General features: G+C 41.7%; 1 protein-coding gene and 1 non-coding gene across 4 annotated transcripts in view; both read left to right on the forward strand.

Moving 5' to 3' along the window:
- Positions 1–1447: 1447 nt before the first annotated feature.
- NASP (nuclear autoantigenic sperm protein) overlaps positions 1448–21718 on the forward strand; it is a 34883-nt gene continuing 14612 nt past the window's right edge. The window contains exons 1-3 of one of the 3 annotated variants that reach the window (XM_059921609.1): positions 1448–1724; positions 1945–2042; positions 16203–16253. In XM_059921609.1, the coding sequence (XP_059777592.1) occupies positions 1984–2042; positions 16203–16253 (110 nt within the window). In that variant the 5' untranslated portion in view covers positions 1448–1724; positions 1945–1983. Of the gene's footprint in view, positions 1725–1871; positions 2043–16202; positions 16254–21718 lie in introns of those variants that run through there. The other 2 variants (XM_059921600.1, XM_059921619.1) reach the window with 2 other exon arrangements.
- Positions 4388–4460, forward strand: TRNAR-CCU (transfer RNA arginine (anticodon CCU)). The gene has a single exon. It is a non-coding gene; the product is annotated as a tRNA-Arg (tRNA).

A 21718-nucleotide genomic window follows, 5' to 3' on the forward strand; every position in this document is an offset into this window, starting at 1 on the left:
CTCTCCAAAAAATAAACTTCCAGTTTTCCATTGCCCTGGGGAAGATGATTTAGAAGGTCTAACTGCTTCTTTTTATTTTTTTAAATTAACTTATTTATGTACTTATTTATTTTTGGCTGCGTTGCTGCACACGGGCTTTCTCTAGTTGCGGCAAGCGGGGGCTACTCTTCATTGCATTGCACGGGCTTCTCATTGTGGTGGCTTCTCTTGTTGTGGAGCACAGGCTCTAGGCACGCAGGCTTCAGTAGTTGTGGCACGCGGGCTCTAGAGCGCAGGCTCAGTAGCTGTGGCGCAGGGGCTTAGTTGCTCCATGGCTTGCGGGATCTTCCCGGACCAGGGATCGAACCTGTGTCCCCTGCATTGGCAGGCGGATTCTTAACTGTGCCACCAGGGAAGCCCGCAGGTCCAGGTCTTTATCCCTAAAGATTTCAAACTGCCTGAGTCTTGACAGAATGGAATAAGAATCCTCCCCAAGAATCTTTCTCAGTATGTCTGAACCTGGACGGAAATAAAATTCCTGTTCTGACCTTTGTAGGCAAGGCCATGGTGGAAGGCAATGGTTTATGCTCCAGATGTGAGGAAGTGCAGTTATCTGCCACTCAGCAAGTTGCAGGAAATGAGGCACACTGCTTCCCATAAATGACTTGTCTTGCAACCTTCTGAGCTAGTCATACCTTCTTTTTTTTTTTTTTTTTTAAAGGAATTCCTTTATTTTTATTATTTATTTATTTATTTATTTATTTATTTATTTATTTATTTATTTTTGGCTGTGTTGGGTCTTCGTTTCTGTGCAAGGGCTTTCTCTAGTTGCGGCAAGCGGGGGCCGCTCTTCATCGCGGTGCGCGGGCCTCTCACTATCGCGGCCTCTCTTGTTGCGGAGCACAAGCTCCAGATGCGCAGGCTCAGTAGTTGTGGCTCACGGGCCCAGTTGCTCCGTGGCATGTGGGATCTTCCCAGACCAGGGCTCGAACCCGTGTCCCCTGCATTGGCAGGCAGATTCTCAACCACTGCGCCACCAGGGAAGCCCAGTCATACCTTCTTTGAACCGTGGTTTCTATTTCTACCAAATGGGACGGATAACACCGTTGTCACTAGTAGCGTTGTTGTTAAGATTAAGTAAGACAGCTAATAGCTTTAGAATGTCCAAGCACAGTGCCCGGGACATGGTGGACAAACTATAAACCGTAGCTTGGAAGGGACGGAAAGAGCTGGGCGCATTAAGCTAGTCAGATTTGGAGTCTGGGTAGGGCCTAAGAGGATGGCTTCAGCGGATTGGGCCAGCCGAAGGGGGCGGGTCCAGAGGGAGGAGCCAGCCGCGTCCCGCCGCAGCCCCCAGCTTTGAATCAAGCGCGGTAGTTTCAGGCGGTGGCCAATCCTAGGACAGCATTTCCTTGCGTCAGTTGTTGCTGCGGTTCAGAGCCACGCGTCTCTCACCGATAATCTGTTCTAGCCGTTGCTGGTATACACGTGCTCGGCTCTTGCGTGTCCATCCGTTACGACTGAGCGGACCGACAGAAAGTCTCAGTTAACTTCCTGAGTATCCGGCCTGGAAAGAGACTCTCGGCTACTCGCTCCGAACATGTAGAGCAGCCCCAGCTTCCCCTTCTCTGGAAGTCGCTGGCCGCCGTCCAGTCAGGAGTAGTAGTACCAAGATTCTAGTTCTTCTTACGCGACTTGCTAGAGAAGCAAAAAGTTGCTTTTTTCGAGGAAGCCAGGGAGGAAAGGTATCGCCCAGAACCAGGTGGTGCGGGTGGGGGATGTCCTTGGGCAGGGCTGGGGCTGGGTCCTGGCCCTTTAAACTCGAGGGGGAGGATCCGGAAGTGGATGGGCGGGGCGAAGGGCCCTGCTATATAAGAGGGCCCAGCCGCGCGGGGTCTCCAATCTGCCATTTTCTGTCCACGAATAAGTCTCTGGCTTTCGAAATTCTCTCTGTTTTTCTCACAGACACTATCCAGTCCGCTGGTCCACCACCTCAGGCGAACGATGGCCGCAGAGTCCACAGCCACTGCCGCCATCACCGCGGAGCTGGTTTCCGCCGACAAGTAAGCTGGACCGTGGAGAGCTTGAGGCACTGGCCAGTCCGCAGGGAGGGGGTGGTGGACGGAGGCTCCCCGGGAGGGACAGACCGGAGGGTGGGAGGACTTTCCTTCTAGTGAACAACCGTCGCTGTTCGGGGAGGGCCGGACACTGGAGAAGCCCACTTCTTGCAGAGAGCCTCGCTCACTGGCAGTAACGCCGGTCGGCTGGCGCCCCCTGCCCCGCTTTTCGCGGTCGCCATCTTGCCGGGGGCAGCGGCGGCTGTCTCCATCGCCTGCCCCTCTCCTTCCTCCCCAGGCCCGGGGCTATCGGCGGGGAGGCGGGGCCCCGGCGCGGCAGTGTACCTTAACGTCCCTCCTGTCGCCGCACTCCTGGCGTGCGCCTCCGGTAGGATCCCCAAACACATCGGGAAAATAACCAACAGAGATTTGGCGCCAAAAAAAAAAAAAAAAAAAAACCCTGCACGAGGGAGGAGGCTGGACCGGTGGGTCGGGATGGGCGGGGTCTCTCGGGGGCGGGGTCGTGCGCTTGTGCGTTCGCTTCCCTCCGCCGGCTCTGGAGCAGGGGGCGCGGCCCCGAGGAGGCGGGAAAACTCCATTGTTTGGGGCTGCGGCTCCCGAGCGCCTCGGACTTCCGCTGTGGGACGCGGTGAAGCTTGTTCCCCGCGGTCTCCTCGCTCACCTGGTATTCTCCTACCCCCAGCAAGGCACATTTCTTTTGTCTGTGGTGGAGAGCATTGTGGTTCTTTTAGATTTTGGGAACGTTGGCGGGGGACTTGGCTGCTTCTGGGGGATTTTATCGGGAGGCGAAGCATCTTCTAACGCTGCGTTGAGGTCTTTTCACTTATAGCAGTGTTTGGTTGCTAGGAGAATGGGCAGTATTAAGCGCGAAGCGTAACAGAAGGACTGGAGGGGATGATAGAAGACATGATTGCTATGAAAACGGCACAGTGCCACTCAGACATAAAGATATTTTTTGAACAGTGAAGGGAAACAGGCCGTTATTCGAAGAAACAATAAATAACCCAAATTATTAAGTGGCAGACTCTAGGTTAAACCCCAGTATTTAAAGTTTTTATTCCTTCATTACTCATCCTTTCCCCCATGCCCAAAGCTTGAGAGGAAATTGCCTGAAAATCTAATTAGCTAGTTGAAGAGAACAATAAAGGCATCATTCCTTAGTTAAGTACGTTCCTGGGGCAATTCAGGGGTAAAGCGTTTCAGGCGTTTAAGGGGGAGGGTAAAGAAAATGTACGTGAGTTTAATAGACAACTAAGAATGCACATTATAATTCCAGTATAACCATTGAAAGAATAAAAAACATGTTTAACTTCCAAACCAGCAGAGAGAGAAAATGGAATGAGAAATAAACCACAATTCAGAGTTGATTTTGATACCGCTTTTATTGCTTAAGTGGTGACTGGTTGGGCTACAGTTTTGTCATCTGTAAAAAGCTACAATTTGGCTTCTGTCCCCTCATGCCATTAAACAACGTTGCTAAAGGTTATCAATGGTTGTCTAAATGTTAAATCAGTCTTTGTCCTTATTAGCTTTCTAAATAGTTCTAACTAGTTGTTAACGTTTTTGTTTATGTTACAAAAGAATATAGCAGTTTGTAATATAGTGGTAAGGAGGAATGAGAAAGCTTAGAAAGAGGAAGTCTTATGTGATGCATTGAATTTTACTTTAACGGTCTTATAATTTCTGAGCTACTTATTCGTACCTTTAGATGAGAGATGTCAAAGTAAAAATAAGTGGTTTAGCTCAGTAATCCTTAAAGTTCTGGGGTTTGTCGTTCCTATTTCCATAAGTGGAAGGTTCATCTGTGTTGGTGTGGGGCTTATTTTGGTGCTTAGTATTTGGCTGTTTAAAATGAGATGGATAACCTCTTGTAAGTTAGCTTTATGATGAATTAACGTCACTGTAATTAGAATATATTTGTGTGAAAGATTTAGCTAACGTACCTGTGTACCTATATATTGGTGGGGTGGAGGAGTTAGGTTCAATATATTAGCTACAATGTGTAAATGAGAAAAGAGTCTCTCTTGGTGGACCTGCAAAAAAAAAAAGAACTATTTTCAGAAGATTTTTTTTGAAAAAAAATTTTTTTTTTTTTCCCGTCTGTGCCACACGGCATTATACAATCTTAGTTCCCCCCCAGGGATCGAACCCACACCCTCTGCATTGGAAGCACGGAGTCTTAACCACTGGACCACCAGGGAAGTCCCTGACCTTGTACTCTTACGACAATTTACTCATCATCACATCCATTAACCTTGGTAATCTTCATATGCGTGTCTGAAAGTATTTTTCACTTACCAGTTTAAAAAGCTGAGGCTCAGGGAGGGACTTCCCTGGTGGTCCAGCGGTTAAGACTCTGTGCTCCTAATGTAGAGGGCCCGGGTTCAATTCCTGGTCAGGGAACTAAGATACTGAAAGCCACACAGCCTGGCCAAAAAAAAAAAAAATTGGTTAAAAAAAAAAACTGAGGGGTGGTGGTGGTGGGATGAATTGGGAGAGTGGGAATGACATATATACACTAACATGTATAAAATAGATAACTAATAAGAACCTGCTGTCTAAAAAAAAACTGAAAAAATATATACAGAGCAATGCAGAAATAAAAAGACAAATTCACAATTATAAAAAAAATAAAAATGCCAAAAAATAGTAAGATTAATTGCAATTTTACAATTTGGGCTTTAAACATACACTGTTTCTTGGGCTATGACAGTAGGGTAAAATGACCCAGTTTGTATAAATCTTACGAGGCTTGATAAATGCACTTAATAATTGTCAGCTCATGACAAAATTAAATGACTCAATGAATGTTAATGTCTCCTTTCATATATCTAGATGCCTTGGGACAGTTTCAATATCTGGCATATGTACTGTAGTATGATCTTATTAATAACATGTGAATCAGAGAGAAGCAAAAGTCAAGGACAAATGTAATTTTTCTGAGATGAACATAATTTTTTAACGTCTAGCTGATTACCTTTGGATGCCAATTAAACATTACACCCCCTTCAAAAAAAAAAAAAACAGATTCACCCTAAAGGTTCCACAAAAAAAATATATCTTATGTTCATCGATTGGAATACTTACTATTGTTAAGATGTTCATACTACCCAAAGAGATCTATGGATTCAACACAGTTTCTGTTAAAATGCCAATGGCATTTTTTGCGGAAGTAGAAAAATACATCCTAAAATTCCTAAGAAATCTCAAGGGGTCCCAAATAGCCAAAACAGTTTCGTTTGTTTTTGGCCACGCCTCAAGGCTTGTGGGATTTTAGTTCCTTGACCAGGGATTGAACTGGGGTCCTAACCACTGGACCGCCAGGAAATTCCCTGCCAAAACAGTTTTGAAAAAGAACAAAGTGTTGGTCTCACTTCCTGATTTCAAAACACTGTGCTACTGGCATAAAGATAGACAAATAGAACAATGGAATGTAATAGAAAGCCCAAAAATAAATCCTTGCATATGGTCAAATGATCTTTGATAAGGATGCCAAGACCACTCAATGAAGAAAGGACATTCTTTTTTTCTTTTTCTTTTTAAATTTATTTAATTTATTTATTTATGGCTGCATTGGATCTTTGTTGCTGCACGCGGGCTTTCTCTGGTCCCTGTGCTCATTCAGGGGCTACTCCTTGTTGCGGTGGGCGGGCTTCTCATTGCGGTGGCTTCTCTTGTTGCGGAGCACGGCCTCTAGGTGTGCGGGCTTAGTTGTTCCGTGGCATGTGGGATCTTTCCGGACCAGGGCTCGAAGCCATGTCCCCTGCATTGGCAGGTGGATTCTTAACCACTGGGCCACCAGGGAAGTCCCAGGATATTCTTTTCAACAAATGGTGTTGGGAAAACAGGATATGCACATGCAGGAGAATGAAGTTAGATCCTTATTTTACACCGTATACAAAAATGAGCTGAAAATGGATTAAAGACCTAAATGTAAGACCTGAAACTATAAATCTCCCAGAAGAAAGCATAAGGTAAAAGCTCCATGGGAATTCCCTGACAGTCCAGTGGTTAGCACTCGGCGCTTTCATTTCCATGGCCCAGGTTCAGTCCCTGGTTGGGGAACTAAGATCCTGCAAGCCTCTCAGCCTGGCTAAAAAAAAAAAAAAAATTCCCTGCCAGTTTTTCAGTACATTTTATTGAAGTACGGCATACTACAAAATGCACAAATGGTAAATGTACAGTTGAGTGAATTTTCACAAAGGGAAATTAGAAAACATTATATGGAAACCTCCCCCCCAACCTTTTTAGTCATACTGCTCCCATCAAGCCTAGCTCTTCTGACTTCTAACATTACAGTGTCATAGGTGGATGTTGAACTTGTATTTATTTGTAAGGGTACCATAAAACTTTATAGGGAGGGACTTCCCTGGCGGTCCAGTGGTTAAGACTCCGCGCTTCCACTTCAGGGGGCGCAGGTTCGATCCTTGGTGGGGGAACTAAGATCCTGCATGCTGTGTGGCACAGCCAAAAAAAACCCAAAAAACTTTATAGGGGGGGATGATAGATGATGCTAAATTTCTATGATGACTGAGAGCCAGGAAAACTGGGTTCTGTTTCTGGCTGCTGCGGTGGACCTCAGTTTTCCCATTTGTTAAATGGTGGCAGTAGTGGGGAGATTCTACAAGGAAATTTTCTTTCAGGAAAATTTTGTGAAGCAGTTTTCTTTCCTCCTACTTATTGGCATATTTTCCCTATATTTATTGAACATTTGTCTTATCTAGTAGAGGCGCTGTGGTTAAGGAGACAGAAAAGGTCTCTGCTTTCAAATGGAGCTTCGACTACTGGGATAGAGACCATGAATATATAGATTAGAGAATATCAGTGATAAAGTGCTATGCAAATAATTACCCTAGTTTTAAGGTGATGTGAGGTAACTGGGTGGTTATTTATTTTTAATTAATTAATTAATTTACTTATGTATTTTTGGCTGCACTGGGTCTTCGTTGCTGCGCACGGGCTTTTTCTAGTTGCAAAGAGTAGGGGCTACTCTTCCGTTGCGGGGCGTGGCTTCTTACTGCGGTGGCTTCTCTTTGCGGAGCATGGGCTCTAGGCACATGGGCTTCAGTAGTTTTGGCACACAGGCTTCAGTAGTTGTGGCTTGTGGGCTCTAGAGTGCAGGCTCAGTAGTTCTGGCACACGGACTCAGTAGTGGTGGCTCACAGGCTCTTGAGCGCAGGCTCAGTAGTTGTGGCACACGGGCTTAGTTGCTCCGCGGCATGTGGGATCTTCCCGGACCAAGGCTCGAACCCGTGTCCCCTGCATTTGCAGGCGGATTCTTAACCACTGCACCATCAGGGAAGCCCTGGGTGGTTATTTTAGATTGGGCTATCAGGGATGGCCACAATGAGATGAATGACAAGGGGCCAGCTATATGAAGTTTCTAACAGGGAAACTTCGTTCATGGAAATAGGGATAGCAGAGAATGTGGATACAGAGGCAAGCAGGTTGGTAGTTTTGGTGGTTGAGGAAGGGAGACTTCCTGTCTAATGGTTTCTATTTGCTCAATGAGGTGTGAAGCAAGATCTGCTTAGAAGTAAGGCAGAATGGAGTAGGGTGTAGGAGATTTGAGGAGAGATAGTAATTTTGGAGACTTGGAAGACATATTCTAGGGAATGTGGTAGGATTGCCAATGTTGTCCTTGTTTCAGATTTGGGGCCAAAAATTTAAAGAGTGCAGTCAATGCTGTTGTTTCTTAAATGTTCATTCAGCTTCTCTGCTGTAGCAGGCACAGAATAGACAGCTAGAGGGTTAAGACCTCTTGTGGAACTTAAAAGTTTGCCAGAAGAAAAGCATTCTTCACAGGCTGAGGGTTTATGTTAAAAAAAAAAAATCTTTAAGATAAAACAACTGGAGATTTGTGGGGGTTTTTTTCATGTCTGGTTGTCTGCCAGCAACTACCTATTTGGTCTCTTGGTGCTTCCTTTCCTTCCCCTTAGCTAGCACCATCTCTGCATTCAAACGTCCCAAGATGGATGCTTTTAAAAACATTTTCTCTGATATGTGCGTTCAGTTGCTTTCTTTGCTTCTTCCCTTCATAGCCAGGCTTCTTTAGATAAGAGTCTGCATTTCTGGTGTCCATTTTTTTCCCCGTTCTGTTTGCTTAATCATTTAACAAATGTATTCAATATATATTTTAATATGTTAGGTTTTAGAGATACAAAGATGAATAAGGTATCAGTTGCTGGTCATCAGATCACAATCTAATTGGACAGGTGTGTTCTGAGAATATACACATTTGTTCAACCTGTCTCGATCTGGCTTCTTCATGTCATTTAAACAACATTGCTAAAGGTGATCATGGATTGTCTAAATGCTAAAATAGTCCTTATTCTTAGCTTTCTAATGAGTTCTTTTTGCTGCCTTTTTGGCACCTCTGTGCTACCTCTGATACCAGACACTCCCTCCTTAATTTTGTCTTCTTTTGATGCTGCCTCCTTTTCTTCCTATCTTTCTGTTCTTTCATTGTTAATGATTGCTAGAATCTGTTGATTCCTTATGTGCCAAGCATTGAACTAAGCACTTTGTGAACTTTCTCATTTAATTTTCGAAACAGATCTTGTGAGATAGGTACTGTTAATAGTTGAGGAAACTGAGGTACTTCACATGGTAAGTGGCAAAGTCACTTGTCGTTAATCCTACCCTAGTGATTCAGAATTGGTCACTTTAACAAATATTGATTAGATACCAGGCTCTGTGCTTGGTGCTAGGGTACAGTTTAGGATAAGATAGACATGGTTTCTTAGATCTTAATCCTGATGGGGAATACAGAAAGTCAGTAGGCAGTTGGAGTACAGAATGAGTTATGATGGGGTCGTGTAACTGGGTAAGTTACTTCTCTGGAAAATAGGATTATTGCCACCTGCCACAAGGTTTTTTGTGAGAGGATTAAATGAGAATGTAGTAGGCACTGCTATGTCTGACAGATGTTTGCTCTGAATTGCCTATTGAATGTTATCCATTTATTTATTTATTATTTTAAAACTATTATTTATTTGGCTGTGCCGGGTCTTAGTTGCGGCAGGCAGGATCTTTAGTTGCGGCATGTGGGATATAGTTCCCTGACCAGGGATCAAACCCAGGTCCCCTGCGTTGGGAGCCCAGAGTCTTAGCCACTGGACCACCAGGGAAGTCCCTGAATGCTATCCATTTAGGTGTTCCATAAGCACCTCAAAACCAACTCAGTATGTACCCCCCAATTTTCACTAATAATCTTGCTCTTGTACCTTATTTTGGTTGGATAGCGCTCAGTTTCCCAATCCCAGAAATAAAAATTCTAGATTCCCCCTCCTCCTTTTTCAATTTCTAAACAGTTACCAATATTTAGCAGTTTGGTAATCTGTAACAGGGCTTAGAAATGTAAAGCTTAGAGAGGGCCAGATAGGAAAAAGTGAAGTGGTGGTGGGGATTGAAGTGAATTCTCCCTTAAAGGGCTAGGTCACTGTTCAACTTCAGCTGATTGGGGAGAATGTATGCCATAGTGGCAGATATTTCCAATATTTAAAGAATATTGTAATTATTTCTTTGACTAGGAAATACATTCCTGGTTCAAAATCCAGAAGGGGAAGTACACAGTGAAATGTCCCTCCAACCCTTATTCCCTAATCACATAGGTTTTCTCCTCAGAGTCCACCAGTGTTAGTAATTTATTATGTATCCCTCAATGATACCTTATGCATATACGAGCAGATTGTATGTAGTTATTAATTCTATATTATTGTGTAAATGGTAGCACACTTGACACTTTCTGAGCACTTAGCAGTATATCTTGGAGAGGATTCCTCATTAGGGCATAGTTTCTTTCTTTTTCTTTTTTTTTCTTTTTTTTTAACGGCTGCATTGTATTCTATTTTGTGGCTGTCTCATAATGAGTTTCCTATTGATGGACATTTGAATTCTTTCCAGAATTTAATTGTTACAAATTGTGCTGTAGTGAATAACCTTGTAACCATGGACTCATATATCTATAGGATAAATTTCTACAAGTGGAACTGCTGGATCAAAGAGTGTTCATTTGTTGTTTTTGATCGATATTGTCAAATAGACCTTCATAGAAGTTTTGTGAATTTAAACTTATATTAGCAATATATGCGAACACCTGTTACTCTTACATTCTTGTCTTTGACGATTTGATGGGTAAAAAATGCTTTCTCACTGTAATTTTGTGTTTCTCTGAAGAATCAGTGTGAGCATGTATTCAAATGTTTGAGCTATTTGTGTTTCATTTTCTGTGAATGTGTTTATATCCTTTAATCTTTTACTGTTGGACCTTTTTTCCTGTTGATTTAATATTCTGTATATATTCACTAAGTTAACCTTTTGTGAAATGAACTAGATGGAGTAGAATTTATCAGTCTTACATGATTTCTGAATATAAAAGGCCTTCTCCTGATGAGTTACAATGTAATTTGCCTGTGGTTTTCTTTAATACTTTTCTGGTTTCAGAGTTTACATAATGATTTTTCAAGAGAAGCAGAAATCCAGATTTTTATGTGGTATCTTAATAGTTTTAAATGTAGTAACTACCATAATTAACATTAAAAAAATAATTGTGGATAAACATGTCTATGGCTCAGATAGGACATGAACATCAGTTTATAATTTTTTTTCTAACCTGGTGTTTGTTACAGTGTGGTCCCCAAGCCAGCAGTAGCAGCATCACCTAGAAAGTTGTTAGAAATGCAAATTCCTGGACCTCATAATAGACCTACTGAACCAGAACTCTAGGGTTGGGGCTCAACAGCGTGAGCTCCAAGTGATTCGTGTAGATTGAAGTTTGAGAACCACTGCTTTAATCCATCTTTTCTTCTGACTATGCTAGTACATGCCCTTTTTGTCTAGGCTACTAAATAAGAATGGAATTAAGTTTATCACTGCTGAGTGCTTTACAGTGCTATTTAATAGTATCTTCAACTGATATCCTTTTTTCCTCATTTTATCCACTTCAAACTTTTGTACCACTGAGTATATAAAAGGTAAATTTGATCATATTACACCTTCAGTGCCTCAACGTAAGGGTAAAAATTTAAGGCCTTAGGTTGGCATCAAAACTGCACGATCTGGGACTTCCCTGGTAGTCCAGTGGTTAAAACTTTGCCTTCCAGTGCAGGGGGCATGGGTTCAGTCCCTCATCGGGGAACTAAGATCCCACGTGCTGCACAGTGCGGCCAAAAATTCAAAACAACAACGACAACAACAAAACCTTAAGAAAAAACCTAAATGATGTGGTTCCAGCCTTGCTCCTAGGAAGTGGGGACATGGAAAGTGGGGTGAAGGAAAGTTACAATGGTAAAGTCCAGGGAATTCCCTGGCGGCCCAGTGGTTAGTACTCCGCACTTCCACTACAGGGGGCACGGGTTTGATCCTTTGTAGGGGAAGATCCCGCATGCTGTGGGGCGCGGCCAAAAAAAAAAAAAGTAAATTCCAGTCTTGGAATTTACATTATAGTTTAAGGAGGTATTCTCCAAAGTAGAGAGGAATTAAGTTTTAATAACGATACAGAGATTGACACTATGACAGTTGCCTTATTTATGACATTATCAAGGAGCTTTTCCAAAACAAACATGGATTCTATCTCAAGTTTAACAAATAAAATCTCTAAGGGTGCAACCCAGGCATCTAGCTTTTGGATAAGCTTTCTAGTGAATTAATTATTATGCTCACCTCCGGTTAAGAACCATGGTCACATCAAAATGGGGAAGTTACATGGAAGTACGTGTGAGCTCAATATAAAATTTAAAACTTTCAACTAGAATAACAACAAAATTGAAAATGGCAACCTTACAAAACAGAGATCTAAATCAGTAGAGGTATTCAAAGAAAGACTACTAGGTTAGCATTTGCCAGGCATGTTGTGTACTGAGTAAGGAGCAGAATTAAGTAACTTTCAATTCTAATATTTTAATCAAATGCAAAAAACCTGAAGATAACATTATCAGGACTCCATGGTTTAAATTACAGACTGGCTGATGGGAGTTATTTATTCTAGACCCTGTGTGATTTCCAAGGATTGTTTTGCCTATTCCTTTTCTGGGTTGTTCTTTCCCGGGTCTCAGTAGTTTTCTTATGCATAAGTTGATCAGCACTTAAACAAAGACTGGGGGGAAGCGTCTACAGATCTCTGAAGCTTGCTTTGTCTACAGCTCTCTCTCTAGTCTGTCCTGTAAATTCTAGCTACCTAGGCCACCCCAAACCTCAAATTCTGTCTTCTCAATTCTGTGAGATGGACTTTGTTCAGGGTCCTTCTCTGTCCTGTGGACAAATCTCTCCAGATAGTAACCTGGGGATACTCATAGGACTCACCTCATTTGTTTCCCTTCTCTCAGATTACTGTCTTGTGCTACTAGTGTAAAACTGGTGTTTCGTGTATTTTGGCTGTTTTTTTTTTTTTTTTTTTTTTTTTAGTAGTTTGAGTTGTTTGAATCTGGTGCCTGTTAACTTGCATTATGGCTAACCGTGAAAGTTTAATAGTATTGCACTTCGTCTGTCATCTATGTGGGGTGCAAAACATTTTGTGTATTGTTGTTGCTACTGGTGCCTGAATGTAGCATGTATGTACAGTGTTAATGTGTTTGTTTTTAGTACTCATACTCTGGACGTTTGTGTTACTACCACTTTTTGTGTGCCACAGACTGGTATTGGTTTGTGAACTGTTTGTTACTGGTCTACAAAGATATAAGTATAGGGAATTCCCTGGTGGTCCAGTGGTTAGGACTCCACGCTTTCACTGCTATGGCCCCTGGTTCAGTCCCTGGTTGGGGAACTAAGATCCCACAAACCATGCTGTGTATATGTATAAAAATTGGGAGTAAGCATTTGGGAACAAAGAAATTTTTTTTAAAATTTATTTATTTATTTTTGGCTGCTTTGGGTCTTCATTGCTGTGCGCAGGCTTTTCTTTAGCTGCGGTGAGCGGGGGCCACTCTTCTTGGGAACAAAGAAATTTGATGTTACTCTGACATTTCTGTTAATACTTTGTAAAAACCCATGTCTTACACATTGAAATTAAAAGTCTGGTCCTTCAATCACAGGTAATTTGAGAAGCTCTGTGCTAGAATTTGGCCAGAATAATCCCTTAGTTAAACTATTTGAACATAATTAGCTATGACAGGAGGTGTTTAGGAGATATGGATCCAAGGCCATTCCAGCGTTCTGGTCAGATCATCGGCTTGCTTACCTTGAAGCTGAAAGCATTTAAATTGTGCTTCATTTCTGTCACCCTGTGAAGTCTCTGATTATTTTCAACCCCATTTCCCTGCCTCCCCTCCCCCCAGGGCTTTTCATCAAATTTGTAGACCAGTATAACATTCTCAAAAGGATTAGGAGTTAGGAGCAAAGATTTTGGATCCTGATGAAAGTAACTGACAACTTTTCATCTCTAAAGCATTTTCTAGGACTCAGACTCCAATATAGTTAGTCCCTGCCTGTCATTTAATCTCTTCTGCCTTTCTCAAGTTGTCCCCTCTGCTTTTTTTTTTTTTAGCGGTGCCCTGCGCCTTGTGGGATTTTAGTTCCCCAACCCAGGCCTTCGGCAGTGAGAGTGAGGAGTCCTAACCACTGGACCGCCAGGGAATTCCCTGTCTCCTCTGCTTTAACTTTTGTTGGAGACTGTGTCCGATGTTTAGCATATAATGGACTAAAATGTCTATTGAATTAATTTTTTGAATTAGTATATTTATTTATTGAATTGAGCAAGCTATTTTTTAATTGTTCATTTGTTTCGTCCATACTGTGTATATTACACTGCTATTTTAATAAATTTGTTATTGCTAAACAGGGAGAAAGTCCAGGTGTGAAAAATTAGTTGACTCAGTTCTATTTATATGTATGTTTTAACCTTTGGAGGAGTTTTCAGTAATGTCTATATAGGAAAGCCTTTTTCTCTCCTACAGCTTCTTGTGTTCTCTCATACTTCTATGTTTCTTGCTGTACATACTTCAATTCTAATTTATTGCTCCTGAGGTGTTAGTACTCAGTAGCAAAGTTTCCTGTTTTCCCACTGTTCTTTCTTTTTTCCATTTCACCACAGCTAACAGCATTCTCAGCTCTCATGGTGTGCTTTGGGGGCACATTTATAAATGATGTATGTCTTCACGTAGCTGAATGTTGCCTTTGGCATACAGGTGAAAACTGATGATGGGGCAGGTAAAAGAGACAAGGATTTAAATTAATACCAAGTGAATGGTGTCAATATATAGGGTTCCTAAGTAATAACTTAAGTCGACTCTGTCTTGAAACCTACCTAAGGTATAACTTTATTGTAAAGAAAGGGTAAATTCTTTCCCATTATTTATCAATTTTCAAAATAATGCAGTGGTCTCCTATCAGTCTCTAAAAATGACTAACGAGTTTTTTGTTTTTTGTTTGTGTCATTGTGAACTCGTGGATTTAAACACATTTGGAGTTTTTCAATCAATTGTAATTATTATCTTTAAAAATTTTTTTAATTTTATATTGGAGTATAGTTGATTAACAATGTTGTGTTGGTTTCAGGTGTACAGCAAAGTGATTCAGTTATACATATACATGTATCTATTGTTTTTCAAGTTCTTTTCCCATTTAGGTTATTACAGTATATTGAGCAGAGTTCCCTGTGCTATACAGTAGGTCCTTGTTGGTTATGCAGTTATTATCTTTGTTGATGCTCATATTGTCCCTTCTTCTGGCCAGTGAGATTTTATTGGGGTTGGCTCCTAAGTGTGCTTTTGTAATATTTTTGTAAATATGAAACATCAAGTTTATAGAAAAGTGAAAAAATAGTACAAAGAACTCTTCCCATGCTTTACCCTGGATTCCCACCTTTCCTTTATAATTCCTTTTAGCATGACCATAAGTAGATATGACCCTAAATAATACTAGATATAGTTTTGTTGCTTTCTGGCATGAAATTGTCCCAGATTCACCTATGTACTTCCCCTGCCCTGGCTTAGAATCAATTATTTCTCAATGGAGTCTTGGTTATTTTTAGTGGGAAATGGATTTTCAGGAGCACAGTCTAGGTGCTAGGGGGGTTACTCATTGCTCCTGAGTTGGTCATTATTTTTAGACTTTATTAGTAAATACAACTCTGAAATATTTTTAAGATATTTATTAGTACTTTTCAAAAAAATGAATGTTCTGGGATACTGCTTCTTCCTTTTTTTTTAAAACTTATTTTTAGTGAGCAGTTGCAGAATGTGAGATTTTCAGGATTGCACATACTGGGTTATAACAAATACTGCATTCTCTTCTGTCTGATCGTAAACTCAAATCTAGGATATAACTGTCTTGTTCACTGTAGCAAATAAGCATACAACGGTTATTTGAATGAGTAAGGATTAAATTTGATAATGTAAATAAATATTATGTAAAACCTTAATATTTTGAGAATTTAATAAATCGCTCTTTTTTTTATAAATTTATTTATTTTTATTTTTGGCTGCGTTGGGTCTTTGTTGCAGCGTGCGGGCTTCTCATTGCGGTGGCTTCTCTTGTTAGGGAGCACAGGCTCTAGGCACGTGGGCTCAGGAGCTGTGGCTTGCGGGCTCTACAGCACAGGCTCAGTAGCTGTGACACACGGGCTTAGTTGCTCCGCGGCATGTGGGATCTTCTCGGACCAGGGCTCGAACCCGTGTCCCCTGCATTGGCAGGCGGATTCTTAACCACTGAGCCACCAAGTAAGTCCCCTAAATCGCTCTTTTTATGGCTTTATATTTTCTTTTTTATAAAGTTTATTTATTTTTGGCTGCATTGGGTCTTCGTTGCTGCGCGTGAGCTTTCTCTAATTGCGTCAAGCGGGGGCTACTCTTCATTGTGGTGTGCGGGCTTCTCATTGTGGTGGCTTCTCTTGTTGTGGAGCACGGGCTCTAGGCGCGCGGACTTCAGTAGTTGTGGCACAAGGGCTCAGTAGTTGTGGCATGAGGGCTCAGTAGTTGTGGCTCACGGGCTCTAGAGCGCAGGCTCAGTAGTTGTGGCGCACGGGCTTAGCTGCTCCGTGGCATGTGGCATCTTCCTGGATCAGGGCTCGAACCCGTGTCCCCTGCATTGGCAGGCGGATTCTTAACCACTGCACCACCAGGGAAGTCCCCATATTTTCTTAATTTGTTTAATTTCTAGTCTTAAAATAGCCTTCATTTTTACTTTTTTCCCCTTAATTTTTTATTACAGAATTGAAGAAGATGTCCCTGCTCCTTCTACCTCTACAGATAAAGTGGAGAGGTAAGATTATTTACATGGTACAATTAGATTTATATCTGGAACATAGACTAAGAGCTATGTAACTTGAGGGCAGTTTTTTTCATTATTTTCAATAGGTAACGAATAAGACTGAATGTTAAAGTACCTGTCTAATTTAAAGTATGGAGTCCTGACAATGATGTCGTCAGGTTTTTTTGTATTTGATTAAAATATTAGAATTGAAAAAATTGTTTAATTCTTCTTCTTACTTAGTACCCAACATGCCTGGCAAATGCTAACTTATTTTTCTGTTGTTGTTATGGCATGCAGGCTCAGTAGTTGTGGCTCGCGGGCTCTAGAGCGCAGACTCAGTAGCTGCAGTGCATGGGCTCAGTTTCTCTGCAGCATGTGAGATCTTGCCAGACCAGGGCTCGAACCCATGTCCCCTGCACTGGCAGGCGGATTCTTAACCACTGTGCCACCAGGGAAGTCCCTAACTTACTCTTTTCTTAAAAAATATTTTTTTAATTTATTTATTGGCTGTGTCGGATCTTAATTGCAGCGCAGACCTCTCTCTAGTTGTGGCGCACGGGCTCTCTAGTTGTGGCACATGGGCTTATTTGCCCCACAGCATGTGGGATCTTAGTTCCCCGACCAGGGATCGAGCCCGCGTCCCCTGCACTGGAAGGCAGATTCGTAACCACTGGACCAGCAGGGAAGTCCCTAACTTATTCTTTCTTTGAATACTTCTACTGATTTAGATCTCTGTTTTGTAAGGTTGCCATTTTCAATTTTGTTGTTATTCTGGTTGAAAGTTTTAAATTTTATATTGAGCTCACACGTACTTCCATGTAACTTCCCCATCTGGATGTGACCGTGGTTTTTAACCAGAGGTAAGCATAATAATTAATTAACTAGAAAGCTTATCCAAAAGGTAAATGCCTGGGTTGCATTCCTACAGATTTCATTCGTTGAGTGTATGAGTGTTTTGGAAAAGCTTCCTGTTAAATCTTAAGCTCACTTAGGTTGAAAATTACTGTTCTAAATTCTGTTTAATCCTTTATGCAAAATATCTGCACCTTTTTATTTTTAAGAGTAAGTTTTTCATTTGTTTCATCATTTCACAGTGTGGTCTTAAATTCCATTGTTATCTTGGTTATTTAAACCGTGTCTTTTATAAATACTACCTACTGATTTGTGAGTCAGTCTCGTTTTTGGGTGGAAGGAGTACTGCTCAGGATTGGTCCTAAACACACATTTACATAACCTTTTTAGAGTCTTGGTATATACCGTAGTATTAAATTTCTGGACTGAGAATAAGGTATAAATGTAGCTAGGCTACGTGACCCCTGGAACACTGCTGATATGTGATTATTTATATTCTAAGCATTGATGATCTTTTGAGGAGCATGATAATCTGATTCTCAGAGAAACTTGGAAGGATGGTTGGAAAAAACATGACTAGTCTCATAAATTTGTAACAGCTGATCTGAAATGGTTATTTAGTACTGCCTGGCAACTATAGCATGTTTCCCTGGCCAAGTTGTTCTCTCATTCTGCTGAGTAACTTCTTAACATTCAGTACCATCACCTGTCTTCTTGCTCTTACTTGATGATTTTACTTTTTAAAAAAATTTGATTGGGGACTTCCTGGTGGCACAGTGGTTAAGAATCCGCCTGCCAACGCAGGGGACACGGGTTCGAGCCCTGGTCCGGGAAAATCCCACATGCTGTGGAGCAACTAAGCCCGTGTGCCACAACTACTGAGCCGGCGCTCTAGAGCCCGCGAGCCACAACTACTGAGCCTGCGTGCCACAACTACTGAAGCCCACGTGGCTGAGCCCATGCTCCGCAACAAGAGGCCACTGCCATGAGAAGCCCATGCACCACAACGAAGAAGTTGCCTGCATGCAACTTCTGAGAAAGCCTGCATGCAGCAGTGAAGACCCAATGCAACCAAAAATAAATAAAATAAATAAATTTATAAAAAATTTGATTGTTCAGTAATAAGCAGTAGGAAGAGGAATTTCTTAATCACTCTAAAATCTGTACCCACACATTCTTTTCTTTTTTTTTTTTTTTTCCTTTTTATTTGTTTGCTCTCGGCCTTAGTTGCAGCCGGCGGGCTCCTTAGTTGCGGTACGCGAACTCTTAGTTGCGGTACGCATGTGGGATCTAGTTCCCTGACCAGGGATCGAACCCGGGCCCCCTGCATTGGCTGCAGGGAGTCTTATCCACTGCACCACCAGGGAAGTCCCACATTCTTTTCTTTTGGATGTTGGTCCATGCTCTTATTCAGAGGTTCTCAAGGTGCAGTCTGTATGCCCCTGGGATCCCCAAGACCCTTTCAGAGATTCCACAAGGTCAAAATTTTTCGTAATTGGTAGACCATTTGCCGTTTTCACTGGTTGACATTGGCACTAATGGTGCAAAAGCAATGGTGGGTAAACCTGCTGGCCCTTTATTTAACATAGGTCAAGGCAGTACAAGTAGTTCACTCCCAGTTTCACTTCTATTGCTTCCATGATGAAGCAATAGAAACTAATAAATTTATTCTCAGTCCTTCACTACATGGTTTTAGAATATTCTGTGTGACAAAATGGGAAATAGGAATGCTAATTCTGCACCCTGAAGTAGGTAGGTAAGATGGTTGTCTTTAGGAAAAGCATTTGTGTGACTGTTTGAATTAAGAATTAAATTTTTCGTGGAATTCTGGATTTGAAAGGATGACCAACAGACTGATTACTCAGACTTGGGTATTTGGCAGACAGTTTCTCAAAAATTAATAAAGTGAGGCTGTCACTTTAAGGGAAGCAACTGAGAATATCTGTTGTCAGTGATAGAATTTGAGCTTTCAAATGAAAATTAAGATCTTAGAAGTTGTATTGACTACCTGAGCCTGACTCATGTAGTCCCAGTATTTCAAGACTCTTCTGATGAAATTGGTGGTTGTTGTTGTTGTTTTATATTGTGGTGTAATGCACATAACATAAAATTTACCATCATAGGGACTTTCCTGGTGGTCCAGTGGTTAAGAATCCGCTTTCCGATGCAGGGGACTTGGGTTCGATCCCTGGTCGGGGAACTAAGATCCCACATGCCACGGGGCAACGAAGTCCATGTGCTCTAGAGCCCGCGCTCTGCAGCGAAGATCCTGCGTGCCACAACTAAGACCTGATGCAGCCTAATAAATAAATAAATATTAAAAAAAATTACCATCATAACCATTTTTAAATGTACAGTTCAGTAATGTTAAGTACATGTACGTTGCTGTGGAGCCAGTCCGTTCTTGCAGAACTGAAACTCTCCACCATCCATCTCCAGAACATTTTCATCTTTCCAACTGAAACTCTACCCTTTAAACAACGTTCCATCTCTTCCCCCAGCCCCTGGCAGCCACCACCATCCTACTCTGTCTCTGTGAATTTGACTACTCTAGTTACCTTATATAAATGAAATCCTACATCGTTTGTCTTTTTATGACTGGCTTATTTAACTTAGCATAGTGTCTTCAGGGTTAATCCATGTTATAGCATCTGTCAGAGTTCTCTTTTTAAGGCTGAATAATATGCCATTGTATGTATAGACCACATTTTGTTTATCCATTCATCTATCAATGGATACTTGAGTTGATTCAACCTTTTGGCTATTGTGAATAATGCTGCTTATGTACATGAGTGTACAAAATCATTCATGAATAGGAGATCTATTCAGAGTACAAGATAGACCAATGATTTTTATTTTATTTTAAATAAATAAATGAATTTATTTATTTTTTGCTGCATTGGGTCTTCATTGCTGCGCGGGCTTTCTCTAGTTGCGGTGAGCGGGGGCTACTCTTCATTGCTGTGTGCAGGCTTCTCATAGCGGTGGCTTCTCTTGTTGCAGAGCACAGGCTCTATGCGTGCAGGCTTCAGTAGTTGTGGCACACGGGCTCAGTAGTTGTGGCTTGCAGGCTCTAGAGTGCAGGCTCAGTAGTTGTGGTGCATGGGCTTAGTTGCTCCACGGCATGTGGGATCTTCCTGGACCAGGGCTCGAACCCCTGTCCCTTGCATTGGCAGGCAGATTCTTAACCACTGCGCTACCAGGGAAGTCCCAGAACAATGATTTTTAATGTAGCAGTATGAAAAGTTCGTCAATACATCTTCAGATTCTGCAATGCAGATAACCTTTAAGGAACTACCACTCATTGAGTTTTGCTATAGTATCAAAGAAGAATATCCACAGCCATTTACAAGATTATTCAAGGGAATTCCCTGGTGGTGCAGTGGTTAGGACTCCACGCTTCCACTGCCAGGGGTCTGTCTGGATTCGATCCCTGGTCGGGGAACTAAGATCCCACAAAAAAATTTAAAAAGGTTATTAAAGTACTCCCTTTTCCAAACAGGTATCAGTGTGAGGTCAGATATTTTATACTTCACTGGAAACAACAAATCCCAATGGGTTAAATGCAGAAAAGTGAATATGAAAATCCAGCTTTTCTATTAAACCAGACATTGAAGAGATTTGCAAAAATGTTCAATAGTGCTTCTCACTACATTTTTTATGTTTGGGAAATAGTCATTTTTCATAGAAGTCATGTTAACATGTAACATTTTAAAATATTTAAAAATTTTTTTAGTTTTAATTTCAATATGGTAAATACCAATAGATATTACTCACATACACAAAGGCTCTTCGAGGACCTTCTGTAATTTGATAGTGTAAAGAGTCTGGAGACCAAAAAGTTTGTGAGCCATTGCTCTTCTTTTTTTTTAATTAATTAATTTTTGTCTGTGTTGGGTCTTTGTTGCGGTGTGCGGGCTTCTCGTTGCGGTGGCTTCTCTTGTTGCAGAGCACGGGCTCTAGGTGCGTGGGTTTCAGTAGTTGTGGCTCGTGGGCTCTAGAGTGCAGGCTCAGTAGCTGTGGCGCACGGGCTTAGTTGCTCTGCAGCATGTGGGATCTTCCTGGACCAGGCCTCGAACCCGTGTCCCCTGCATTGGCAGGTGGATTCTTAACCACTGCGCCACCAGGGAAGTCCCCATTGCTCTTATATAGAGACCAACATTTCCACTTGTTCAGTGGATCCCATCCTCAGTCATCTATCCTCAGTCGTCTATCTAGCAGAGAACATCTATCTAGAACAGAGCTCTTGTAGTTCTCTATCTAGCAGTACTACTCCATTCCTCTCCTATGAGGTTATTTGTACCGACCTACTAAGTATCGCATAGTCTTCCCTTGGTGTTCATGGGGGATTGGTTCCAGGATACCCCCGCCCCCTGCCCCCAGTACTAAAATCTGTGTATTCTCAAGTCCCTTATATAAAATGGCATAGTATTTGCATATAACCGAACACATACTCCTGTATACTTTAAAATTGTCTCTAGATTACTTATACTACCTAGTACAACGTAAATAGTTGTAAATATTATGAAAATGCTATGTAAATAGTTGGCCAATGTGCAGCAAATTCAAGTTTTGCTTTTTGGAACTTTCTGGAATTACCACACACCGCGCCCCCCCCCCCC

The sequence above is a fragment of the Balaenoptera ricei genome, chromosome 1 (genome assembly GCF_028023285.1).
Source record: "Balaenoptera ricei isolate mBalRic1 chromosome 1, mBalRic1.hap2, whole genome shotgun sequence".
Lineage (NCBI taxonomy): Eukaryota > Metazoa > Chordata > Mammalia > Artiodactyla > Balaenopteridae > Balaenoptera > Balaenoptera ricei.